Genomic DNA, 26575 nt, shown 5'->3' on the forward strand with positions numbered 1-26575 from the left:
ATGGCCGGTGTGAAGTACAGCTCATTACCGTTCATGAACACAACAAACTGTGTTCACAACAAGAGGAATGTTGGCCACACTGCTCGACCTTCTCTCCGTCCCCACATGTACGTCGATGTCTGTTTTGTGAACTTGATGATTTGTTCATCTCGATTTCCTGCCATGGGTTACAACCTTGGTCACGACGCCTGTCGTCCTCTTACAAATACCGTCGCTTTTCGCTAGTATGCGCATTAAGGCTAAAAATCGCTGTACTAGAAAATGAAAGCGGCTCGCGAAAGTGACGTAGTGTCCCGTTTTCTGTTTTAGGTCCTCTGGCTTAGGCTGTAAGGTTAGGAGAGGACAATTTAAATTAACAGTTTTCATGACGTTTTGTAACCTTAGGAGAACTTGCTGCCCTCCTAACCTACCAGAGGACCCAAAACTTGCTGTTTTGGGTCCATTTCATTTGGAAAATGAATTTCCATTTTCTAGTACGGCAGTTTTTGGGGATCAACGAGGCGCCGTGAGCGGGAGTAGTGAGGCTGAAGGCGCCTAACGGCCTCCCCACCCCTCCTTCACCCCTACTACCCGTCTGGAGCAACCTGGCACACCATCCACATTAGTGTGTAATTACCTAAGTGTAGTTACAGGATGAGAGCTACGCTCGTGGTGTCCCGTCTTCCCAGCACTCTTTGTCATATAACACTTTGAAACTACTGACAGTCTTGGCCTCCACCACCTTCTCACTTAACTTGTTCCAACCGTCTACCACTCTGTTTGCGAAAGTGAATTTTCTTATATTTCTTCGGCATCTGTGTGTGAGGGAGATGAGGTGTGAGGCAAGCATTATTGTCTGCCATGTCTTCCCTCATGTTGTTAGGAGGAGGGTAGGGGGGGGGGGGATCCTATCGGGGGCATTACCACAAGTCTACTTTTGCATTACCTTAATAGTTTCAAAACGCTTTACCTTTAATAAGTACTTTAATGTATTTAAGGACCATGGTCAACAATCTGAGCTTAACATTGGCTAGGTTTGGTTTGTTGAATCATGGGGATTTATGGGAGTGTCATAGCCAGTCGGGGTTGGCCCTAGTGCCACTCTTTAAGAAATATCTGCATCTTAAAGTGTCCCCCGGCCCAGCAGCTTTTATGAAGCCAAGTCTGGTAAAAGAAGGTCCTGTTTTCAATAGAGTTGTTTAGCAGCTTTAGCAATCATAATATAACATTTTCTAAGAGAGAACTAGGGGAGGGGGGGGGGGGAGAAAGGAAGGAGAGGACTGAGAAAGGTGGCGAGAATGAGAGAAGTGAGATAGATGGGGTGGGAGAGGGGGAATTGGAATACAGGGAATGAGATGGGGGAGAGGCAGGGAGGAAGTAGGAAATGGGTGAGAGAGGGTTGCTGGGGTGAATGGGAGGGGGGGGAGTGAGATGGAGAGGTGGGGAGAGGGAAAGAGAGATGACGGAGGGGAAGCCCCCTTGTGAATGAGTGATCACTGTGTACTGTTATTTGAGTACCCAGTAGAGCTAGGGGTAATCTTCCCCCAAAAAGAACTAGAAAACAAGGGGCTGGCGTACCGAAAGGGAAATTATAAGATGAGAAAATTCCTAAGCGAAATACCATGGGACACAGAACTGAGAACTAAGACCGTACAAGACACGATGGACTATGTCACCTAAAAGTGTCAGGAGGCAGTAAACAGGTTTATCCCGGCCCAAAAGGAAAAAATGAGAAGCAAAATAAGAATCCATGGTTTAATAGGGCATGTATGGAAGCACAGGAACTGAACAAAAGGGCGTGGAGGAACTTCCGAAATAACAGAACACCAGAAAGCAGAGAGAGATACCAGAGAACCAGGAACGAGTATGTTAGTGTGAGAAGAGAAGTAGAGAGATAGTATAGAAATGATACAGCAAATAAAGCCAAGACCGAACCAAAACTGCTCCACAGTCGCATCAGAAGGAAAACAACAGTGAAGGAACAAGTGATGAAACTTAGAACAGGCGAGGACAGGTACACAGAGAATGACAAAGAGGTGTGTGAAGAACTCAACAAGAGACTCAAAGAAGTCTTCGCAATAGAACGAGGTGAAGTCCCTGAGCAAGGAGAGGTGGCAGTAAACCAGGCGGCCTTGGAAGGGTTCGAAATTACGAAAGATGAGGTTAAGAGGCACCTGTTGGATCTGGAGGTGAGAAGGGCTCTTGGTCAGGACGGAATCTCACCATGGGTATTGAAAGAGTGTGCAGGAGCACTTTGCTTGCCACTCTCCATAGTGTATAGTAGGTCACTGGAGACGGGAGACCTACCAGAAATATGGAAGACGGCGAATGTGGTCCCAATATACAAAAAGGGCGACAGACAAGAGGCACTGAACTACAGGCCAGTGTCCTTGACTTGTATACCATGTAAGGTGATGGAGAAGATCATGAGAAAAAAAACTAGTAACACATCTGGAGAGAAGAGACTTCGTGACAAACCACCAACATGGATTCAGGAAGGGTAAATCTTGCCTCGTTGATTTAATAGAATTCTACGATCAGGTGACAAAGATTAAGCAAGAAAGAGAAGGTTGGGCAGACTGCACTTTCTTGGACTGTCGCAAAGCCTTTGACACAGAACCCCATAAGAGGCTTGTGCATAAGATGGAGAAACAGGCAGGAGTAACTGGTAGGGCGCTCCAGTGGATAAGGGAGTACCTAAGTAATAGGAAGTAGAGAGTTACAGTGAGGAGTGAGACTTCCGATTGGCGTGAAGTCACCATTGGAGTCCCACAGGGCTCTGTACTTGGACCTATCCTGTTTCTGATATTAGTAAATGATCTCCCAGAGGGTATAGACTCATCCCTCTCAATGTTTGCTGACGATGCTAAAATGATGAGAAGATTAAGACAAAGGAGGACAGCTTGATGCTTCAAAAAGACCTAGACAAGCTGAAGGAATGGTCGAACAAATGGTTGTTAGAGTTTAACCCGAGCAAATATAATGTAATTAAGATAGGTGTAGGGAGCAGAAGGCCAGATACAACGTACCATTTTGGAGAAGAATTCTTCTACAATCAGAGAGAGAGAAAGACCTGGGGGTTGATATTACGCCAGACCTGTCCCCGGAAGCCCATATAAAGAGGATAACATCAGCGGCATATGCCAGGTTGGGCAACATAAGAACGGCCTTTAGAAACTTGTATACCCCGTATGTCAGACCAATCCTGGAGTATGCAGCTCACAGCACGGAGTCCATATCTAGTCAAGCATAAGATTGTGTAACTGTGTATGGAGTCTGCTTCCACCACATCACTACCTAATGCATTCCACCTGTTTACTCTGACACTGAAAAAGTTTTTTCTAACATCCCTATGGCTCATTTGGGTACTCAATTTCCACCTGTGTCCCCTTGTTCGGGTACCACCCGTGTTAAATAGTTTATCTTTATCTACCCTGTCAATTCCTCTGAGAATTTTGTTGGTAGTGATCATGTCTCCACTTACTCTTCTGTCTTCCAGTGTCGTGAGGTGCATTTCACGCAGCCTTTCCTCGTAACTCATGCCTCTTAGTTCTGGGACTAGCCTAGTGGCATACCTCTGAACTTTTTCAAGCTTCGTCTTGTGTTTGACAAGGTACGGGCTCCATGCTGGGGCCGCATACTCCAGGATTGGTCTTACATTCGTGGTATACAAGGTTCTGAATGATTCCTTACACAGGTTCCTGAAGGCTGTTATGATGTTAACCAGCCTCGCATACGCCGCAAATGTTATTCTTTTAATGTGGGCTTCAAGAGACAGGTTTGGTGTGATATCAACTCCTAGATCTTTCTCTCTCTGGCTGTTTCATGAAGGACTTCATCTCCCATTCTGTATCCTGTGTCTGGCCTCCTGTTTCCACTGCCTAGTTTAATTACCTTACATGTACTCAGGTTGAACTTTAGTAGCCATTTGTTGGACCATTCATTCAGTCTGTCTAGGTCATCTTGTAGCCTCATACTATCTTTCTCCGTCTTAATCCTCCTCATAATTTTTGCATCATCAGCAAACAATGAGAGAAATGATTTTATATTCTCTGGTAGTTCGTTTACATACATCAGAAACAGTATGGGTCCAAGGCCTGAACCCTGCGGGACTCCACTGGTGATGTCTCGCCAATCTGAGACCTCACCCTGCACAGTGACTCGCTGTCTTCTGTTACTTAGGTACTCCCTTATCTAATGGAGTACCTTCCCTTTCACTCCAGCCTGCACCTCCAGCTTTCGCACTAGTCTCTGGTGTGGTACTGTGTCAAAGGCTTTCTGGCAATTCAAAAATATGCAGTCTGCCCATCTCTCTCTTTCTTGTCTGATTCTTCTTGCCTGATAGTAGAATTCAATTAATCCTGTGAGGCAGGACTTGTCATCCCTGAAACCATGTTGGTGTTGTGTCACAAAGTTCCTTCGCTCCAGATGTTCCACTAGCGTTTTTTGCACAATCTTCTCCATTATCTTGCATGGTATGCAAGTTAGGGAGCCTGTGGTTCAGTGCCTCCTGTCTGTCCCCCTTCTTGTATATTGGGACTACGTTTGCCGTCTTCCAAATTTTTGGCAGGTTACCTGTTAGCAGTGATTTGTTATACACCTTGGAGAGTGGCAGTTCCTCGCACACTTCCTTGTCGTTTGTAATGAATCTGTCTGCCCCTATCCTCAGTTTCATTACCTGTTCTTTCTCTGTTGTCTTTCTCTTGATGTGGCTGTGCAGCAATTTAGGTTGGGTCTTAGCCTTGCTTGCTATGTCGTTTTCATATTGCCATTCTGCCTCTCTTCTCAAGCTGACGTATTCATAATCTTGGCACTCTGGTATCCTTCTCTGTTCTCAAGGGTCCTGTTATTTCAATAATTTATCTCTTTCTCTAATTCATCGCTCTTTTACTTAGTTGCTTACTAGCCTACATCTCTGATTAAACCATGGATTTCTCATCTGCATTTCATTTTTTCTTTTGGGCTGGGATAAACTTGTCTGCTGCCTCCTTACATTTCAGTGTGAATTATTCCATCATGTCTTGGGCCGTGTTTCCCCTTAGCTTTGTTTCCACACACACTGGGTGTGTGTGTGTGTGTGTGTGTGTGTGTGTGTGTGTGTGTGTAGTGTAGTGTAGTGTAGTGTAGTGTAGTGTAGTGTAGTGTAGTGTAGTGTAGTGTAGTGGGCCTCTCCTGTATGTTTAGTGAGCCTCATTCATCCTATGCGTGTACTCACCTAATTGTGCTTGCGGGGGTTGAGCTCTGGCTCATTTGGTCCCGCCTAGTGTATTGGGCCTCTTGTGTGTAGTGGGCCACTCCTGGGTGTAGCTGCCTGAAGGTTGTGTAGCGTCTCAGGAGTGACTGTTGTATAGAGTGTAGCAGGTGGTAGCGTGGACGCCCTCACCCAGCACCTCACTCACTGCTCCAGAGACCACTCGGGCGGCACTCATTCTTGTGTGTGAATGTAAAGATGAGTAATGGTACTTATTGGTACAGTACTGGTACCTTTGGTACGGTGAGTACACGCGTCTCTAAAGGAGCATTATAGCTCTACCTGCGTGACACCAACTGTGGTATAGCATCGTCTACAGGCTACTCACTGTTCCACAGGGTCGCTGGGAGTGTGGCTGGGGTCCCCAAGGGCGACCTCTCACCAGCAGGCGGGACTGGTCACCAGTATACGAGCCCTCACCACCGGCCACCACCACCATCACTCACTACTGTCACCAAGACACTAAGCTCACTGCTCGCACCCCGCACGCGGCGTGCTCAGGTGACGCTGCCCCCTCCCGACCACCCCCGCCCCTACCTACGCCACCACCCCTCCCTCTCCCGCCTCTCCCCGACCCCCATCGATCACTTTTCATCTCCCCCTACACGCACCGCCCCCTCCTTCACCCGCCACGTCCCCCCACCTCTCCCTCGTGGCCTGCATGTTGACTATCAGCTCTTTATCAGTATTGTTTACCACAGTTCGGAAGCCACAATAAAAGTCTGTCACAAAATTAGGCGTTGCATAGAGTTGAACTCCGTCTCGTTGTAGCGGGTTGGTGTGGAAATGTTAAACATTTTAATGGAGGGTGGGTGGCTTCGGCTCAGTGGTGATCACGTGGCTTCAGTCCTCCGCTCAACAATTGAAAGCAGGTGTAGTTTGATGTGTGGTGGCCGGTGAGTACAGCCAGCCGGCCAGGCGCACTGGTGGCTGGCTCCAGCCTGCACACTGTGTGTACAGCCAGCCGGCCAGGTGCACTGGTAGCCGGCTCCAGCCTGCACACTATGTGTACAGCCAGCCGGCCAGGCGCACTGGTAGCCGGCTCCAGCCTGCACACTGTGTGTACAGCCAGCCGGCCAGGCGCACTGGTAGCCGGCTCCAGCCTGCACACTGTGTGTACAGCCAGCCGGCCAGGCGCACTGGTAGCCGGCTCCAGCCTGCACACTGTGTACAGGCTGGAGCCGGCCAGGCGCACTGGTAGCCGGCTCCAGCCAGCACACTGTGTGTACAGGCAGCCGGCCAGGCGCACTGGTAGCCGGCTCCAGCCAGCACACTGTGTGTACAGCCAGCCGGCCAGGCGCACTGGTAGCCGGCTCCAGCCTGCACACACCATCCACCACCCCCCCCCCCCCCCCTCCCTCCAGCCAAACAATAAGGTAATAACTGAACTACACAGAACTCCAAAGAACGCTGCTCTCTGTTGGTATGATATTTATGAGTGAGTGAGAAAGTGCGGGTAACAATCTTCACTCACTTTCGTATTTTAAAACGTTATTTCAGTTTCATATTTTGAAATTTTATATTTCACTTTCGAGGTGCGTATTAGTGGCTTTAAGCCTAGCATGTACCTCCCTCTATCTAGACAAACAACATTATGTTTGTAAGTTATTTTGAATGTATGTACTTTTACCGGTAATAAACATTATCATTATCATTTAACACTTCATTATCCCCAGAGCGTTAGTGGGTTCCCTACACTTCATTATACAATGAGGTAGATATGCTCACTTTTACTTGAATATATTCCACATGTCACACCCTCCGCCAAACAAAAAGTACTGTAAAAAAATACTTCCCATCTCCCCCCCCCGCCCCCGCTCACACTACCCCTTGCACGCTGCCTCCCCAACTTCATTCCTTGTAACCCGATCCAATCCAACCCCCATCGTTCAACCATCCAACCCCATCCCTGAAAACTGAAAACTCACACCCCAGAAGTGACTCGAACCCATACTCCCAGGTCTGGGGTGTGAGTTTTCAGTTGCATATTGTCCTGGGGACCATTCAGGCTTGTTCGCATTTGTGTTCCTCACGTGTGCCCCAAAGAATGAGGTGATTTGGTAAAATGCTATGCCCAAGATTACTATCCGAGTGCCGGCGGTGGGGTGGTTCAAATAGCCTCGGCTATCACCTCATTTTGTCCGGTCGTGATGGTCAAGTGGATTAAGGCGTCTTGTACATACCAGTTGCGTGGCTCCTGGGAGTATGGGTTCGAGTCACTTCTGGGGTGTGAGTTTTCAGTTGCATATTGTCCTGGGGACCATTCAGGCTTGTTCGCATATATATATATATATATATATATATATATATATATATATATATATATATATATATATATATATCATTCCATTCGCATCCGCGCAGGTTTTCATATACCTACTATATAGATGCCACACCTGTGACAGGTAAAAACATGCGTTTTTGAAAAACAGTGCCATCTGTTGCACATAATAGCAACATGCACGCCTTACTAAACATGTCACTAATTCCATTTCAATGTTTCCGATTGCACTGATAAATTATGTTTTCATAGATTTCGATTTATTTTATTTTTTATTGAATTATTTTGTGTGACATTGTGTTGGAATTGAGCTGTGTTGTTTACCATCATTTCGTAAGTATAAGTATAGATGCCACACCTGTGACAGGTAAAACTATGCTTTTCTTGAAAAACAGCGCCATCTGTTGCATGTAAGAGCAACACACATGCTATACTAAATATGTTACAATTTCATATTAATGTTTCTGATTGCATTGACAAATTGAATTTTCATGGATTTTGATTTATTTTTATTTTAATTTAATTATTTTGTGTGACATTGTGTTGGAATTGAGCTGTGTTGTTTACCATACCGTTCATTTCGTGAGTATAGTTTATATTTTTTTTATTTTTTCATATTTTCATTTCATTTTTTAACTGTTTTTCTTATATTTCAGTGATGGGAACATCAGATCACTTGAGAAGGCATCGGACGAGGGAGTGGGGAATGGTGGGGATGACGAGGGGACGGAAGTGAGAGATGGTGGGGAGGACGAGGGGACAAGGGAGGGAGTAATGGTGGGGAAGGACGAGGGGATGGGGGAGTTTGGGATGGTGGGGACGAGGGGATGGTGGAGTGGGAAATGGCGGGGAGGACGAGGGGACGGGTGAGGGGGGGAAATGGTGGGGAGGACTGGGGGGACAGGGAAGGTTCCTGTGGCTCAGCAATGCACACGCGTTGCTGAGCCACAGCAACGCGTGGCCGAGTACTGCTAGTACTAAATATTATTATATTATCGTTAATAATATTTAGTGTTATTATTGACATATAGTAGTATTATTATTCACATGATAATGTGAAATTAATTTATATGGAATTCGAAAACAATTTCAGTGTGCCTGCGAATTTCATTTACGGAAAATCAAATTATTCATAGAAAACGTTTTCAGCATACACTTTTTATATTTTAAACCAATGATTTCTATTACATTAAAGTTATACCTTGAGAATAATCTGTTTACAACAAAGGTTCATTTGCCAGTTTACATGTAGACTATTACTGGAACCATAATATTCTTTCAGACCATCACAAATGTCTAGATAACTGTCCAGGTAGTTTGAGATGGCTGTGGTTTCTCATGGTAATTAATTTGGTCTGAAGATGAGCTCTGGGACCCCAACTGTGGCCATAATACGTGTTTTTCTCTCCTCTAGTTCATGGAGGACGAAGCCTAATTTAGCAAGTTTTTCCGTATTTGTATTATATATTATTTTTTTATATTTTTAATATATTATATTTTATATATTTTTTTATATTTTTATATATTTGTATTATATATTATTTCCGTATTTGTACCTATACCGCCATGAGGTTGCATGGGATACATCCAGGGGAGGGTCTGTAAGTCGACTATGGGGGATTGCCTCGATATAAATTTATATCGAGGCAAACTTATATATATATATAAGTTTGCTTAAACTTAAACTTATATATATATATATATATATATATATATATATATATATATATATATATATATATATATATATATATATATATATATATATATGTCGTACCTAGTAGCCAGAACGCACTTCTCAGCCTACTATGCAAGGCCCGATTTGCCTAATAAGCCAAGTTTTCATGAAATACTGTTTTTTCGACTACCTAACCTACCTAACCTAACCTAACCTAACATTTTCGGCTACCTAACCTAACCTAACCTATAAAGATTGGTTTGGTTAGGTTAGGTAGGGTTGGTTAGGTTCGGTCATATATCTACGTTAATTTTAACTCCAATAAAAAAAATTGAACTTATACATAATGAAATGGGTTGATTTATCATTTCATAAGAAAAAAATTAGAGAAAATATATTAATTCAGGAAAACTTGGCTTATTAGGCAAATCGGGCCTTGAATAGTAGGCCAAAAAGTGAGTTCTGGCTACTAGGTACGACATATATATATATATATATATATATATATATATATATATATATATATATATATATATATCTTATATATATAAGTGTGTGATCTTATATAGGTGATCTTATACAACATAACCTTTTTCTCCTATAATATTGTATATTTACAATACATTAAGTTGTTATTTGCCTGTAACTTTAAATTTATTCACTAAACTGCTTTACGCTGCTTCACTAACTAAAGGCTAACAGTAAAACATAGTTCACATCTAGATGTAAAATGACATTATGCTCATGATTTAACAAATATTACATAATAATACGGGGCAGATTTCACCATTAATTTACTGCCTGTTAAAATGCAAACATAAATTTCCATACACTAGCTTATTGAGTTTATTTGAGAGGGAAAGAGTAGAGGAAACTGTAGGAGGCCAAATGGCCTACCCAAATCAGCTCCCACTTATATCCAATCAGTCAGTCATATGCATGTCTAACCTACACTTGAAACAATCCAGTGATCCCACAATTGTTATGTAACCCGTTAATCTATTCCATAAATCAACAACTCTATTTCCAAGCAGGTATTTACCCAGATCTTTCCTGAATTTTAACTGGTTAACTTTGTATCTATTGTTTCGTATTATATGTTGTTTCCATATGTTTATCACTTCATTAAACCCTCTCATCCATTTGTTTGCTTCAAGCATGTCTTCCAATACGTTTAATTTTTAGTAATACAAATTAAGCTTTCTTAATCTTTCTTGCTAAGGGAAGGTTTTAATTCCCAGTCTTTAGGAAGCAATGGAAACTGACGACATGATAAACTGTTTACATCTTACATGTAATTCCTACCATGACAGAGCTATCGTGGTCGAATGCATGTGAGGATTCATGGGTGTGTAAATATTCCAGTCTATCCAAACGTGTTCCATGGGTTCAGGAGACGTGCCAAACCTGACACACTGGCTAACCATCCCCCCCCCCTACATCCCCAGCCCTTTCTTTGGCTGCTCCCACTTGCTCCCGCTATGTTGTCAATATCATCTTTTTTTTTAACTTAAGATCAGTGACGATTCGAGAAAGAGACCTGGGCGTGGACGTAACACCTAATCTATCTCCTGAGGCACATATAAATAGGATAACGACAGCAGCGTACTCTACACTGGCAAAAGTTAGAACATTATTCAGAAGCCTAAGTGAGGAGGCTTTTAGGGCGCTTTACACTGCCTACGTGAGGCCAGTCTTAGTGTATGCCGCCCGATAATGGAGTCCCCATCTGAAGAAACACATAAGTAAATTGGAAAAGGTTCAGAAGTTTGCGACGAGGCTCGTCCCAGAGCTACGAGGGATGGGGTATGAAGAGCGCCTGAAGGAACTGAGCCTTACGACACTAAAAAAAAAGAAGAGAGAGGGGGAATATGACAGGAACGTATAAAATACTCAGGGGGATTGACAAAGTGGAAACAGACGAAATGTTCACACGTAATAATAACAGAACGAGGGGACATGGATGTAAGCTGGAAACTCAGATGAGTCACAGAGATGTTAGGAAGTTTTCTTTTAGCGTGAGAGTAGTGGGAAAATGGAATGCACTTAAGGAACAGGTTGTGGAAGTAAATTCTATTCATAATTTTAAAACTAGGTATGATAGGGAAATGGCACAGGAGTCATTGTTGTAAACAACCGATGGCTGGAAAGGCGGGATCCAAGAGCCAATCCTAGTCACAAATAGGTGAGTACACAGACACAGGTGGCTTGTGGCTAAGTGGACAGCACGCTGGATACGTAGTCCTGTGGACCGGGGTTCGATTCCCGGTGCCGGCGAAAACAAAATGGGCAGTTTCTTTCACCCTGATGCCACTGTTACCTAGCAGTAAATAGGTACCTGGGAGTTAGACAGCTGTTACGGGCTGCTTCCTGATAATGTGTGTGGGGAAAAACAGTTACCTAGGTGATTGACAGTTGAGAGGCGGGCCGAAAGAGCAGAGCTCAACCGCCGCAAGCACAACTAGGTGAATGTAGACCGACTCGACCAGACTAGCGGATGGGCCGACCCGACCAACGGGTGGGTGGACCGGACCAACGGGTGGGCGGGGCCCGACCAGACCAACGAAAGGGCAGGGCCCGACCAGACCAACGGGTGGGTGGGCGGGGCCCGACCAGACCAACGGGTGGGTGGACCCGACCAACGGGTGGGCGGGGCCCGACCAGACCAACGGGTGGGTGGACCGGACCAACGGGTGGGCGGGGCCCGACCAGACCAACGGGTGGGCGGGGCCCGACCAGACCAACGGGTGGGTGGACTCGACCAACGGAAGGGCGGGGCCCGACCAGACCAACGGGTGGGTGGACCCGACCAACGGGTGGGTGGACTCGACCAGCGGGTGGTCGGGCAGCCTGTGAGCCCCCCAGGCGTGGGTCGGGTTACACTGCCAAGTGTTGAGCCAGAGCCCATGTCTTGTATACTACGCCTCGACCCACGGACGGTACAAGTCCCACGGACGGTACAAGTCCCACCTGTTGGTCTTCTCCCTCGCCATGTTGCACACCTGCACCGTTGTGAGGCCCAGGGTCTGAGTGGCCTCTTGCCAGCCCTACACTCTCCCCTGATTGTCAACCTGTTCACCTGGATACATATACTGATTGTCACCGGATCATCCATTGTCACCACTTGTCAAAAGCCCAAACCGGAAAAAGTTACTTTTTTATACACTCAGGAACTCCTTCCTCCACTCTCCCACTCAGGAACCCTCCCTCCACCACACTCAGGAACCCTCCCTCCACCACACTCAGGAACACTCCCTCCACCACACTCAGGAACTCCTTCCTCCACCACACTCAGGAACCCTCCCTCCACCACACTCAGGAACACTCCCTCCACCACACTCAGGAACACTCCCTCCACCACACTCAGGAACACTCCCTCCACCACACTCAGGAACCCTCCCTCCACCACACTCAGGAACACTCCCTCCACCACACTCAGGAACACTCCCTCCACCACACTCAGGAACCCTCCCTCCACCACACTCAGGAACACTCCCTCCACCACACTCAGGAACACTCCCTCCACCACACTCAGGAACCCTCCCTCGACCACACTCAGGAACACTCCCTCCACCACACTCAGGAACACTCCCTCCACCACACTCAGGAACACTCCCTCCACCACACTCAGGAACACTCCCTCCACCACACTCAGGAACCCTCCCTCCACCACACTCAGGAACACTCCCTCCACCACACTCAGGAACACTCCCTCCACCACACTCAGGAACCCTCCCTCCACCACACTCAGGAACACTCCCTCCACCACACTCAGGAACCCTCCCTCCACCACACTCAGGAACACTCCCTCCACCACACTCAGGAACCCTCCCTCCACCACACTCAGGAACACTCCCTCCACCACACTCAGGAACACTCCCTCCACCACACTCAGGAACACTCCCTCCACCACACTCAGGAACCCTCCCTCCACCACACTCAGGAACACTCCCTCCACCACACTCAGGAACACTCCCTCCACCACACTCAGGAACACTCCCTCCACCACACTCAGGAACCCTCCCTCCACCACACTCAGGAACACTCCCTCCACCACACTCAGGAACACAACCTCCACCACACTCAGGAACACTCCCTCCACCACACTCAGGAACACTCCCTCCACCACACTCAGGAACACTCCCTCCACCACACTCAGGAACACAACCTCCACCACACTCAGGAACACTCCCTCCACCACACTCAGGAACACTCCCTCCACCACACTCAGGAACACTCCCTCCACCACACTCAGGAACACAACCTCCACCACACTCAGGAACACTCCCTCCACCACACTCAGGAACACTCCCTCCACCACACTCAGGAACACTTCCTCCACCACACTCAGGAACACAACCTCCACCACACTCAGGAACACTCCCTCCACCACACTCAGGAACACAACCTCCACCACACTCAGGAACACTCCCTCCACCACACTCAGGAACACTCCCTCCACCACACTCAGGAACACTCCCTCCACCACACTCAGGAACACTCCCTCCACCACACTCAGGAACACTCCCTCCACCACACTCAGGAACCCTCCCTCCACCACACTCAGGAACACAACAATTCCCCTTCGTGCAATTAATAAATTTTTGAGTCACGTGGGCATGACATCCGGCCCAGGACATTGTTTATAGTGTTTTGCTCCACACAATTGTTAGTGGGTGGAACACTAGCTCAGAGTGGGCGGAACACTAGCCCAGAGTGGGTGGAACACTAGCCCAGAGTGGGTGGGGCATGACAACTGGTCAGACACCTACACATTGAAGACATTAAAGAAGCCCCCCTCCCACCCAGACACGTACCACAGCTATACTTGATCTAGTGATACAGAATCATCAACTCGTCATACAGATAATACACAAGCAAACGGAACTTGAAACCGCCATTAGCCAGATCAAGAACTCCCAGGAACAAATTCTGGATATCGTGCGGAAGCAGATATCATCAGGTCCAGGAAGCCAGAGCCTGGAGCAAGGTGATACAGCCAGTGCTGTCCAGGTAAATGATAGCAGACACAATGATATCATCACATCAGAGCATGCCAGCAGACACGATGATATCATGCCACCAGTGCGCCCAGCAACACCGGACCATGTAACAGCACCGGTGCACAGTGCAGCAACACCAGTGAACATAGCAACACCAGTGAACACTCCCGCCAGTCAGCATGGAATACATAACACAAGTGAACATAACAGTGAACATACCGCATCTGATGACAAACAACCTTGAGATGGTTCACATTCAAGAGCGTCCCACTACACTACAATGGAACTGCAACAGAGTCCACAATAGAATTAATGACATCATACAATACGTCCGTGAACACCAAACTGACGTCATAATGCTACAGGAGACGCTGGTGGGTGATGACTTCAACCCAAGGTTCAGCGGTTATCGCAAGTTCTCCCTGCCACATGGGGAAAGAAAACGGGGTCTCATCACTTTTGTAAATAACAACATTCCCGCCCAAATTATTGATGACCTGCACATGGGGGATGAGTTTGAATCACTGGGGGTAACCCTACACATAAACAATAATGCCCTACATATAATCAACCTATATGTGCCACAGAGTAAACTTGACCTTGACACACTGCCTGAATCTGTTAATGAAGACCCTACCCTGCTGGTCGGTGACCTGAATGCCAGACACCCACACTCTGGTGCCAACTGTCATCAGCCCAATGTCAATGGACGGAAACTGTCACTCTTTGTCAGGGGAAGTGAAAACCTTAGGGTCCTGGGTGATGAACAGCCAACTCACCTCAGAGGAGGGAGACTAGACTATGCTCTCCTGCTGAATGCACAGGACATGGATGCCAGTGCACACATTGTGCACAGTCTGTGTAGTGACCATTGGGCACTGATTAGCATCGTCGACATGAGCAAGAGAAGGAAAGAGACAAATAAAAGAAAAAGGTTATCACTCGGGTCAGATATAAGGCCGCACTTCATAAACAGGATGAGTGACTGGTTCACGGAATATCAAATCCCAGAAGACACTGATAAATTTGTTGATTATGAGAACGATTCTCTCTTTCTCTCTCTCTCTCTCTCTCTCTCTCTCTCATTTTTGTCTTCCTCTGGGAACAACTTGGGGCTCCGCCTAAGTTATTATTAAGCGGTAGTATTATTTAGGTGTGTAGGAAGCATGTATCAGTAACGAGGTTACTACACACTACATATTACCCCATTACAACAACACCTGGCCAGGTGGTGTTAATTACTCCCCGCCACCTGATGACCACTTGTACTTTTCTCATCCCATAGTTTATCAAGACCTTCATATACAACTATCATGGACTATTGCTGCTAGTCAGGAAGCAACCATCATGTATGGTCTGTTAAACTAAGTCAATGACGGTGACCACTTCACCACATTACCTCAACCATCACTATCATTACCCTCACCACCACCACCACCACCACCACCACCACCCACACCACCACCCACACCACCCTCACCACCCTCACCCCCACCACCACCACCACCACCCTCACCACCACCACCACCACCACCACCACCACCATCCACACCACCACCACCACCACCACCACCCACACCACCACCCACACCACCCTCACCACCCTCACCCCCACCACCACCACCACCACCCTCACCACCACCACCACCACCACCACCACCACCATCCACACCACCACCACCACCACCACCACCACCACCATCCACACCACCCTCACCACCCTCACCCCCACCACCACCACCACCACCACCACCACCACCACCACCACCACCACCCTCACCCCCACCACCACCACCACCACCCTCACCACCACCACCACCACCACCACCACCATCCACACCACCACCACCACCACCATCCACACCACCACCACCACCACCACCACCATCCACACCACCACCACCACCACCACCACCTCACCACCACCACCACCACCACCACCATCCACACCACCACCACCACCACCACCACCACCACCATCCACACCACCCACACCACCCACACCACCACCACCCACACCACCACCACCACCACCACCACCACCACCACCACCACCCACACCATCACCACCACCACCACCACCACCACCACCATCCACACCATCCACACCACCCACACCACCACCACCACCACCACCACCATCCACACCACCCACACCACCACCACCACCACCACCACCACCACCACCACCGCCACCATCCACACCACCCACACCATCACCACCACCACCACCATCCACACCACCCTCACCCCCACCACCACCACCACCACCACCCACACCATCACCACCACCACCACCACCACCCTCACCACCACCACTCACACCACCACCACCACCACCACCACCACCATCCACACCATCCACACCACCCACACCACCACCACCACCACCACCACCACCACCACCACCACCACCACCATCCACACCATCCACACCACCCACACCACCACCACCACCATCCACACCATCCACACCACCCACACCACCACCACCACCACCACCACCACCACCACCACCACCACCATCCACACCACCCACACCATCACCACCACCACCACCATCCACACCACCCTCACCCCCACCACCACCACCACCACCACCCACACCATCACCACCACCACCACCACCACCCTCACCACCACCACTCACACCACCACCCACACCACCACCCACACCACCACCCTCACCACCACCCTCACCACCACCACCACCACCACCACCACCATCACCACCCACACCACCACCACCACCCACTACTAACCAACTGATCAAATAACATGATGGCGGCCACGGCTACCACAACAAGGGCTTCGTCTACCACTCAAGTGGAAGGTGTTGTAAGTGTGAGAGACAAGGGCAGACTGGCAGCGTTCGTCAGGGTGTCGGATTTAAGGGGATTGTAACATTTTTGTCCTATATTTAAAATGAAATAGGAGGTGGAGGAGTCGTAATGGGAGAGTGTGGAGCAGTGCCTGAACACTGTGAGAGGCGGCTCCGGGAACCTGATACACCCGCCATTCTTCTGCTGGGTCCCACGTCCCTGTGTCATCCACATCCCAGCCTCCTGGCTGCCCACCATAGTCAGTCACCATAGTCAGTCCTTCACTACCACTAATGGTCCTGCCACTAGTACACGCCACCAGCCTGCCACCAGTACAAGCCACGAGCCTGTCACCAGTACACGCCACCAGCCTGCCACCAGTACACGCCACCAGCCTGCCACCAGTACACGCCACGAGCCTGCCACCAGTACACGCCACCAGCCTGCCACCAGTACACGCCACCAGCCTGCCACCAGTACAAGCCACGAGCCTGCCACCAGTACACGCCACCAGCCTGCCACCAGTACAAGCCACGAGCCTGTCACCAGTACACGCCACCAGCCTGCCACCAGTACACGCCACCAGCCTGCCACCAGTACACGCCACCAGCCTGCCACCAGTACACGCCACCAGCCTGCCACCAGTACACGCCACCAGCCTGCCACCAGTACAAGCCACGAGCCTGCCACCAGTACACGCCACCAGCCTGCCACCAGTACACGCCACCAGCCTGCCACCAGTACACGCCACGAGCCTGCCACCAGTACAAGCCACGAGCCTGCCACCAGTACACGCCACCAGCCTGCCACCAGTACACGCCACCAGCCTGCCACCAGTACACGCCACCAGCCTGCCACCAGCCTGCCACCAGTACACGCCACCAGCCTGCCACCAGTACACGCCACCAGCCTGCCACCAGTACAAGCCACGAGCCTGCCACCAGTACACGGCACCAGCCTGCCACCAGTACACGCCACCAGCCTGCCACCAGTACACGCCACGAGCCTGCCACCAGTACACGCCACGAGCCTGCCACCAGTACACGCCACCAGCCTGCCACCAGTACACGCCACCAGCCTGCCACCAGTACACGCCACCAGCCTGCCACCAGTACACGCCACGAGCCTGCCACCAGTACACGCCACCAGCCTGCCACCAGTACACGCCACCAGCCTGTCACCAGTACACGCCACCAGCCTGCCACCAGTACACGCCACCAGCCTGCCACCAGTACACGCCACCAGCCTGCCACCAGTACACGCCACGAGCCTGCCACCAGTACACGCCACCAGCCTGCCACCAGTACACGCCACCAGCCTGCCACCAGTACAAGCCACGAGCCTGCCACCAGTACAAGCCACGAGCCTGCCACCAGTACACGCCACCAGCCTGCCACCAGTACACGCCACGAGCCTGCCACCAGTACACGCCACCAGCCTGCCACCAGTACACGCCACCAGCCTGCCACCAGTACACGCCACCAGCCTGCCACCAGTACACGCCACCAGCCTGCCACCAGTACACGCCACCACCCTGCCACCAGTACACGCCACCAGCCTGCCACCAGTACACGCCACCAGCCTGCCACCAGTACACGCTACCAGTACACGCCACGAGCCTGCCACCAGTACACGCCACCAGCCTGCCACCAGTACACGCCACCAGCCTGCCACCAGTAACTGTACCTGGATGGGGTTCTGGGAGGTCTTCTACTCCCCAAGCCCGGCCCGAGGAGAGTCTTGTCTTTTAAGAGCTTGGTCCAATAGGCTGTTGCTTGGAGCAACCCGCAGGCCAACATATCAACTACACCCTGGTTGATCCGGCATTTCTCGAAGAAAACTATCTAATTTTATCTTGAAGACGTCCACGGTTGTTCCGGCAATATTTCTTATACTCGCTGGGAGGGTGTTGAACAACCGCGGACCTCTGATGTTTATACAGTGTTCTCTGATTGTGCCCATGGCACCTCTGCTCTTCACTGGTTCAATCTTGCATTTTCTTCCATGTCGTTCACTCCAGTATGTTGTTATTTTACTGTGTAGATTTGGGACCTTTCCCTCCAGTATTTTCCATGTGTATATTATTTGGTATCTCTCTCGTCTCCTTTCTAGCGAGTACATTTGTAAAGCTTTGACACAATCTCAATAATTTAGGTGCTTTATCTCGTCTATGTATGCCGTATATGTTCTCTGTATTCCCTCTATTTTAGCAATCCCTCCTGACGGGACAGCACAAGTGACTTGAAGAGTACAACCATTGTGATGGGATCCCTGGATTTGAAAGTTCTCGTAATCCATCCTATCATTTATCTGACTGACGCAATATTTGCTTGGTTATAATCCCTAAACGTTAGGTCGTCGGACATCATTATTCCCAGATATGAGTCACTGGCAAACATTAGAACATCATTTAGAAATCTAAATTAGGACTCCATCACGGCACTCTACACAATATTTGTTAGACCAAGTCTGGAATGGGCAACAGCGGCACGGATCCCGCAGCTTGTGAAGCACAAAATTAAAATTTAACAAGAACCGATGTTTGCAACAAAATTTGCGACGGAGCAATGAGGTGATAGGCTAGCCATGACGCCAGGCTAATGGAATTAAATCTCTTAACTCTAGACCCCAGAGGATACAAGAAACTAAGCGGACGTGATCACAACATAAAAGATACTTGGGAAAGTGGTGGGCAAGGCCAGCTTTTCTAAATAATTGAGAGAAAGTCCTCCAAAAAGAACACACACAAAAGTGGAAACTGGAAAAAGCAAATGAGTCGAGGAAATACATGTAAGGAAATACTCGTACCCTGTACAGGTGGTCAGTAAGTGGAATATACTGAGAGAAGTTGTGGAAGCCGCCTCCGTCCACAACTTTAAGGCCAGACTCGACAAAGAAGTTGAACACCATAACAGTTAAACTGTAACGCCACAGCTCCACCCTAGACACTGTTAGGCGCAGATGAAGCAGTCGTTGTGCCAGTGCCGGTCTTCGAACGAGATGAAGCGGGTGCCACCGAAATTAGGACAGGTCAGGTCCGGTTAAGTTAGGTCAGGTCAGGTCAGGTTAAGTTATGTTAGGTTAGGTCAGGTCAGGTCCGGTCCGGTCAGGTTAGGTTAGGTCAGGTCAGGTCAGGTTAAGTTATGTTAGGTTAGGTCAGGTCAGGTCCGGTCCGGTCAGGTTAGGTTAGGTCAGGTCAGGTCAGGTTAGGTAAGTACACGCACATACGCGCAGTAATGACTGGTATTGTGTGAGACATGACAGTGTCAGATATTACAGTGTCAGATATTACAGTGTCAGACATGACAGTGTGAGACATGACTGTCAGATATTAGTGTCAGATATTACAGTGTCAGACATGACAGTGTGAGACATGACAGTGTCAGATATTACAGTGTCAGACATGACAGTGTGAGACATGACAGTGTCAGATATTAGTGTCAGATATTACAGTGTCAGACATGACAGTGTGAGACATGACAGTGTCAGATATTAGTGTCAGACATGACAGTGTGAGACATGACAGTGTCAGATATTACAGTGTCAGACATGACAGTGTCAGACATGACAGTGTCAGACATGACAGTGTGAGACATGACAGTGTCAGATATTACAGTGTCAGACATGACAGTGTCAGACATGACAGTGTCAGACATGACAGTGTCAGACATGACAGTGTGACACATGACAGTGTCAGATATTACAGTGTCAGACATGACAGTGTGAGACATGACAGTGTCAGACATTACAGTGTGAGACATGACAGTGTGACACATGACAGTGTCAGACATGACAGTGTGACACATGACAGTGTCAGACATGACAGTGTGACACATGACAGTGTGAGACATGACAGTGTCAGACATGACAGTGTGACACATGACAGTGTCAGACATGACAGTGTGACACATGACAGTGTTAGACATGACAGTGTCAGACATGATAGTGTGACACATGACAGTGTGACACATGACAGTGTCAGACATGACAGTGTGACACATGACAGTGTTAGACATAACAGTGTCAGACATGACAGTTTGAGACAACAGTGTCAGACATGACAGTTTGAGACATGACAGTGTCAGACATGACAGTGTGACACATGACAGTGTCAGACATGACAGTGTCAGACATAACAGTGTCAGACATGACAGTGTGACACATGACAGTGTCAGACATGACAGTGTGACACATGACAGTGACAGACAAGACAGTGTGACACATGACAGTGTCAGACATGACCCTGTCAGACATGACAGTGTGACACATGACAGTGTGACACATGACAGTGTGACACATGACATTATCAGACATGACAGTTTGAGACATGACAGTGTCAGACATGACAGTGTCAGACATGACAGTGTCAGACATGACAGTGTCAGACATGACAGTTTGAGACATGACAGTGTCATCTTGTTACGAACCCGACGCCATCGTCGGAGCACGGAGCAGCGACGTCAATGCCATCTGTGAGTCAGCTCCCGAAACCCCCACAAAATGGACGACGCCATCTGGTGGTGACAGGATGATACCTGCAAGAGACGCTAGATTCCTGCCTTGGTCAGCTCGATGGGTCGCTGTTGCTGACCTCTGGTGAGATGGCGCCTAGAAAATCAGCGCCATCTATTGTGGGAGGAGTTGTATGTTTATGTCAGAGTCCATAAGTGGTATTTCCTAGTGTACCCAAGTACTGGCCAGTTTACTGATGACGTGTCTGTATCCACAGAGGCAACGTAGGGCTGCAGTGGTACAAGGACAGGCAGTCTACCCAGGGCAGCCAATAGCTCTCTACTCCATTCTGCTTTACGGAAGCAGTGAGCCGCCGCCGGAGAAGAACTGTGTAGTGTTCTACAGTCTGCCTGTGAAGTGGCAGTGACGGAATTCGCCGTACCCGGGACTGGCTAACGGAAGAGTCGACTGACAGTGAGGTGCTACGGAGGAGTGTAACTAGCTAGTTGCAAGAAGCTCCTGCCAAGGGTTCGCTATCCTTGTATTTGTACGTGAAGAGGCTCAGCAGCGCGAGGCTGATGTTCTCTGCCAGCTCCAGGCTGGAGAGTGATTGTGGGCGTGCACGAAGAGCACCTAGTGAGACTGTAGATAGGCTGGCCCGTGGCTAGGGTAGAATCGTTGGTGTTTCCCAGTACTGGTTGAGGACGGTACTGTGTGTTGAGGAAACACGGTAGCTGACAAGACTGCATCGATTGAGCATCGAGGAGCGCTTAGTGTCCTATGAGAGAGACTTGTGTACATATTAAGTGTAATACTTCCTTTAAGATTATATATGAGGTGATGGGAAAGTGTTTATATGTGAATATATTGATAATTGATGAAGTGTTGTAGTCAATGCACCTCCCCCATTGTGCTTTACTTGCATTACCGAGCTCACTCCTTGAAAGCCACTACTAACTTGGGGCCGGATACCAGAACTTAAGTTCCACCAGCAAAGAATCCGGTTGCGACCCATTGTGGCCGTAACACAGACATGAGTGTCAGACATGACAGCACGAAAGGCACTCGGGGAGACACGCAGTGCCACGCCCTGCCTCATATATCTTACTGCCATATTAAGCCTAGACCCACACCAGTCCCAGCCCCCAGTCGCAGTGTCAGGCCAGTCCCAGCCCCCAGTCGCAGTGTCAGGCCAGTCCCAGCCCCCAGTCGCAGTGTCAGGCCAGTCCCAGCCCCCAGTCATAGTGTCAGGCCAGTCCCAGCCCCCAGTCATAGTGTCAGGCCAGTCCCAGCCCCCAGTCATAGTGTCAGGCCAGTCCCAGCCCCCAGTCGCAGTGTCAGGCCAGTCCCAGCCCCCAGTCGCAGTGTCAGGCCAGTCCCAGCCCCCAGTCGCAGTGTCAGGCCAGTCCCAGCCCCCAGTCGCAGTGTCAGGCCAGTCCCAGCCCCCAGTCGCAGTGTCAGGCCAGTCCCAGCCCCCAGTCGCAGTGTCAGGCCAGTCCCAGCCCCCAGTCATAGTGTCAGGCCAGTCCCAGCCCCCAGTCATAGTGTCAGGCCAGTCCCAGCCCCCAGTCATAGTGTCAGGCCAGTCCCAGCCCCCAGTCATAGTGTCAGGCCAGTCCCAGCCCCCAGTCATAGTGTCAGGCCAGTCCCAGCCCCCAGTCATAGTGTCAGGCCAGTCCCAGCCCCCAGTCATAGTGTCAGGCCAGTCCCAGCCCCCAGTCATAGTGTCAGGCCAGTCCCAGCCCCCAGTCATAGTGTCAGGCCAGTCCCAGCCCCCAGTCATAGTGTCAGGCCAGTCCCAGCCCCCAGTCATAGTGTCAGGCCAGTCCCAGCCCCCAGTCATAGTGTCAGGCCAGTCCCAGCCCCCAGTCATAGTGTCAGGCCAGTCCCAGCCCCCAGTCATAGTGTCAGGCCAGTCCCAGCCCCCAGTCGCAGTGTCAGGCCAGTCCCAGCCCCCAGTCGCAGTGTCAGGCCAGTCCCAGCCCCCAGTCGCAGTGTCAGGCCAGTCCCAGCCCCCAGTCGCAGTGTCAGGCCAGTCCCAGCCCCCAGTCGCAGTGTCAGGCCAGTCCCAGCCCCCAGTCGCAGTGTCAGGCCAGTCCCAGCCCCCAGTCGCAGTGTCAGGCCAGTCCCAGCCCCCAGTCGCAGTGTCAGGCCAGTCCCAGCCCCCAGTCATAGTGTCAGGCCAGTCCCAGCCCCCAGTCGCAGTGTCAGGCCAGTCCCAGCCCCCAGTCGCAGTGTCAGGCCAGTCCCAGCCCCCAGTCGCAGTGTCAGGCCAGTCCCAGCCCCCAGTCATAGTGTCAGGCCAGTCCCAGCCCCCAGTCATAGTGTCAGGCCAGTCCCAGCCCCCAGTCGCAGTGTCAGGCCAGTCCCAGCCCCCAGTCGCAGTGTCAGGCCAGTCCCAGCCCCCAGTCGCAGTGTCAGGCCAGTCCCAGCCCCCAGTCGCAGTGTCAGGCCAGTCCCAGCCCCCAGTCGCAGTGTCAGGCCAGTCCCAGCCCCCAGTCGCAGTGTCAGGCCAGCCCCCAGTCGCAGTGTCAGGCCAGTCCCAGCCCCCAGTCATAGTGTCAGGCCAGTCCCAGCCCCCAGTCATAGTGTCAGGCCAGTCCCAGCCCCCAGTCATAGTGTCAGGCCAGGGGAGGACCACAACATATATGCAGGAGAGAGGAGTAAATACAGAGGACCTGAGAGAGCAGCAGTGAAGCAGTACGAGAATGACACAGCCTCCAAGACCAAGGATGAGCCTAAACTATTATATAGCCACATGAGAGGACAATGTCTGTAAATGGAGAAGCGATCAGACTACGCAAAAGATGAGGAGGCTACACAAAGAATGATAAGAAAGTGTGTGAAAAAAGTCAATAAAAACTTCCAGGAAGTTTTTAAGATCAAACCAGAACTTCCCCCCAGCTCTACGACGTCTAATGGAACACAACAGCTGCGAGAAGCAAGACTGATTAAAACAAAAGTAACACCAGAGGAAGTAAAGAAACAATTAGAGGAGCTGGATGTAGTGACAGCCACAGACCAGGGCAAGATCTCACCTTCAATACTAAAGCAGGCAGCTGCAGCGTTGTGTGTACTCCTGCTATTGTCATAGGCAGCTGCAGCGTTGTGTGTACTCCTGCTATTGTCATAGGCAGCTGCAGCGTTGTGTGTACTCCTGCTATTGTCATAGGTAGCTGAAGCGTTGTGTGTACTCCTGTTATTGTCATAGGCAGCTGCAGCGTTGTGTGTACTCCTGCTATTGTCATAGGCAGCTGCAGCGTTGTGTGTACTCCTGCTATTGTCATAGGCAGCTGCAGCGTTGTGTACTCCTGCTATTGTCATAGGCAGCTGCAGCGTTGTGTGTACTCCTGCTATTGTCATAGGCAGCTGCAGCGTTGTGTGTACTCCTGCTATTGTCATAGGCAGCTGCAGCGTTGTGTACTCCTGCTATTGTCATAGGCAGCTGCAGCGTTGTGTGTACTCCTGCTATTGTCATAGGCAGCTGCAGCGTTGTGTGTACTCCTGCTATTGTCATAGGCAGCTGCAGCGTTGTGTACTCCTATTGTCATAGGCAGCTGCAGCGTTGTGTACTCCTGCTATTGTCATAGGCAGCTGCAGCGTTGTGTGTACTCCTGCTATTGTCATAGGCAGCTGCAGCGTTGTGTGTACTCCTGCTATTGTCATAGGCAGCTGCAGCGTTGTGTGTACTCCTGCTATTGTCATAGGCAGCTGCAGCGTTGTGTGTACTCCTGCTATTGTCATAGGCAGCTGCAGCGTTGTGTGTACTCCTGCTATTGTCATAGGCAGCTGCAGCGTTGTGTACTCCTGCTATTGTCATAGGCAGCTGCAGCGTTGTGTGTACTCCTGCTATTGTCATAGGCAGCTGCAGCGTTGTGTGTACTCCTGCTATTGTCATAGGCAGCTGCAGCGTTGTGTGTACTCCTGCTATTGTCATAGGCAGCTGCAGCGTTGTGTACTCCTGCTATTGTCATAGGCAGCTGCAGCGTTGTGTGTACTCCTGCTATTGTCATAGGCAGCTGCAGCGTTGTGTGTACTCCTGCTATTGTCATAGGCAGCTGCAGCGTTGTGTACTCCTGCTATTGTCATAGGCAGCTGCAGCGTTGTGTGTACTCCTGCTATTGTCATAGGCAGCTGCAGCGTTGTGTACTCCTGCTATTGTCATAGGCAGCTGCAGCGTTGTGTGTACTCCTGCTATTGTCATAGGCAGCTGCAGCGTTGTGTGTACTCCTGCTATTGTCATAGGCAGCTGCAGCGTTGTGTGTACTCCTGCTATTGTCATAGGCAGCTGCAGCGTTGTGTGTACTCCTGCTATTGTCATAGGCAGCTGCAGCGTTGTGTGTACTCCTGCTATTGTCATAGGCAGCTGCAGCGTTGTGTACTCCTGCTATTGTCATAGGCAGCTGCAGCGTTGTGTGTACTCCTGCTATTGTCATAGGCAGCTGCAGCGTTGTGTGTACTCCTGCTATTGTCATAGGCAGCTGCAGCGTTGTGTGTACTCCTGCTATTGTCATAGGCAGCTGCAGCGTTGTGTGTACTCCTGCTATTGTCATAGGCAGCTGCAGCGTTGTGTACTCCTGCTATTGTCATAGGCAGCTGCAGCGTTGTGTGTACTCCTGCTATTGTCATAGGCAGCTGCAGCGTTGTGTACTCCTGCTATTGTCATAGGCAGCTGCAGCGTTGTGTGTACTCCTGCTATTGTCATAGGCAGCTGCAGCGTTGTGTGTACTCCTGCTATTGTCATAGGCAGCTGCAGCGTTGTGTACTCCTGCTATTGTCATAGGCAGCTGCAGCGTTGTGTGTACTCCTGCTATTGTCATAGGCAGCTGCAGCGTTGTGTACTCCTGCTATTGTCATAGGCAGCTGCAGCGTTGTGTGTACTCCTGCTATTGTCATAGGCAGCTGCAGCGTTGTGTATATTCCTGCTATTGTCATAGGCAGCTGCAGCGTTGTGTGTACTCCTGCTATTGTCATAGGCAGCTGCAGCGTTGTGTACTCCTGCTATTGTCATAGGCAGTTGCAGCGTTGTGTACTCCTGCTATTGTCATAGGCAGCTGCAGCGTTGTGTACTCCTGCTATTGTCATAGGCAGCTGCAGCGTTGTGTACTC

At 49.9% G+C, this 26575-nt stretch overlaps 2 protein-coding genes across 3 annotated transcripts in view; both read right to left on the reverse strand.

Annotated features, from left to right (window-relative positions):
• Positions 1 to 26575, reverse strand: part of LOC123757143 (uncharacterized) — a 344783-nt gene that overhangs the window by 102142 nt on the left and 216066 nt on the right. The window contains exon 1 of one of the 2 annotated variants that reach the window (XM_069329468.1): positions 5559 to 5718. The exons of the other annotated variant lie outside the window; for it this stretch is intronic. The gene's annotated coding sequence lies outside the window, so the exon portion shown is untranslated. Of the gene's footprint in view, positions 1 to 5558; positions 5719 to 26575 lie in introns of those variants that run through there. 2 annotated transcript variants of the gene reach the window in all.
• LOC138367409 (mucin-22-like) lies at positions 20500 to 21000 on the reverse strand. Its single transcript, XM_069329053.1, has one exon. It carries the CDS (start codon positions 20998 to 21000, stop codon positions 20500 to 20502), a length of 501 nt encoding a protein of 166 aa, XP_069185154.1.

This window comes from Procambarus clarkii, chromosome 22 (genome assembly GCF_040958095.1).
Source record: "Procambarus clarkii isolate CNS0578487 chromosome 22, FALCON_Pclarkii_2.0, whole genome shotgun sequence".
Taxonomy (NCBI): domain Eukaryota; kingdom Metazoa; phylum Arthropoda; class Malacostraca; order Decapoda; family Cambaridae; genus Procambarus; species Procambarus clarkii.

Excerpts from the sequence above, each read along its gene's own strand:
- LOC138367409 (XM_069329053.1), bottom strand. The coding sequence starts at position 21,000 with ATGTCTGACACTGTCATGTGTCACACTGTCATGTGTCACACTATCATG.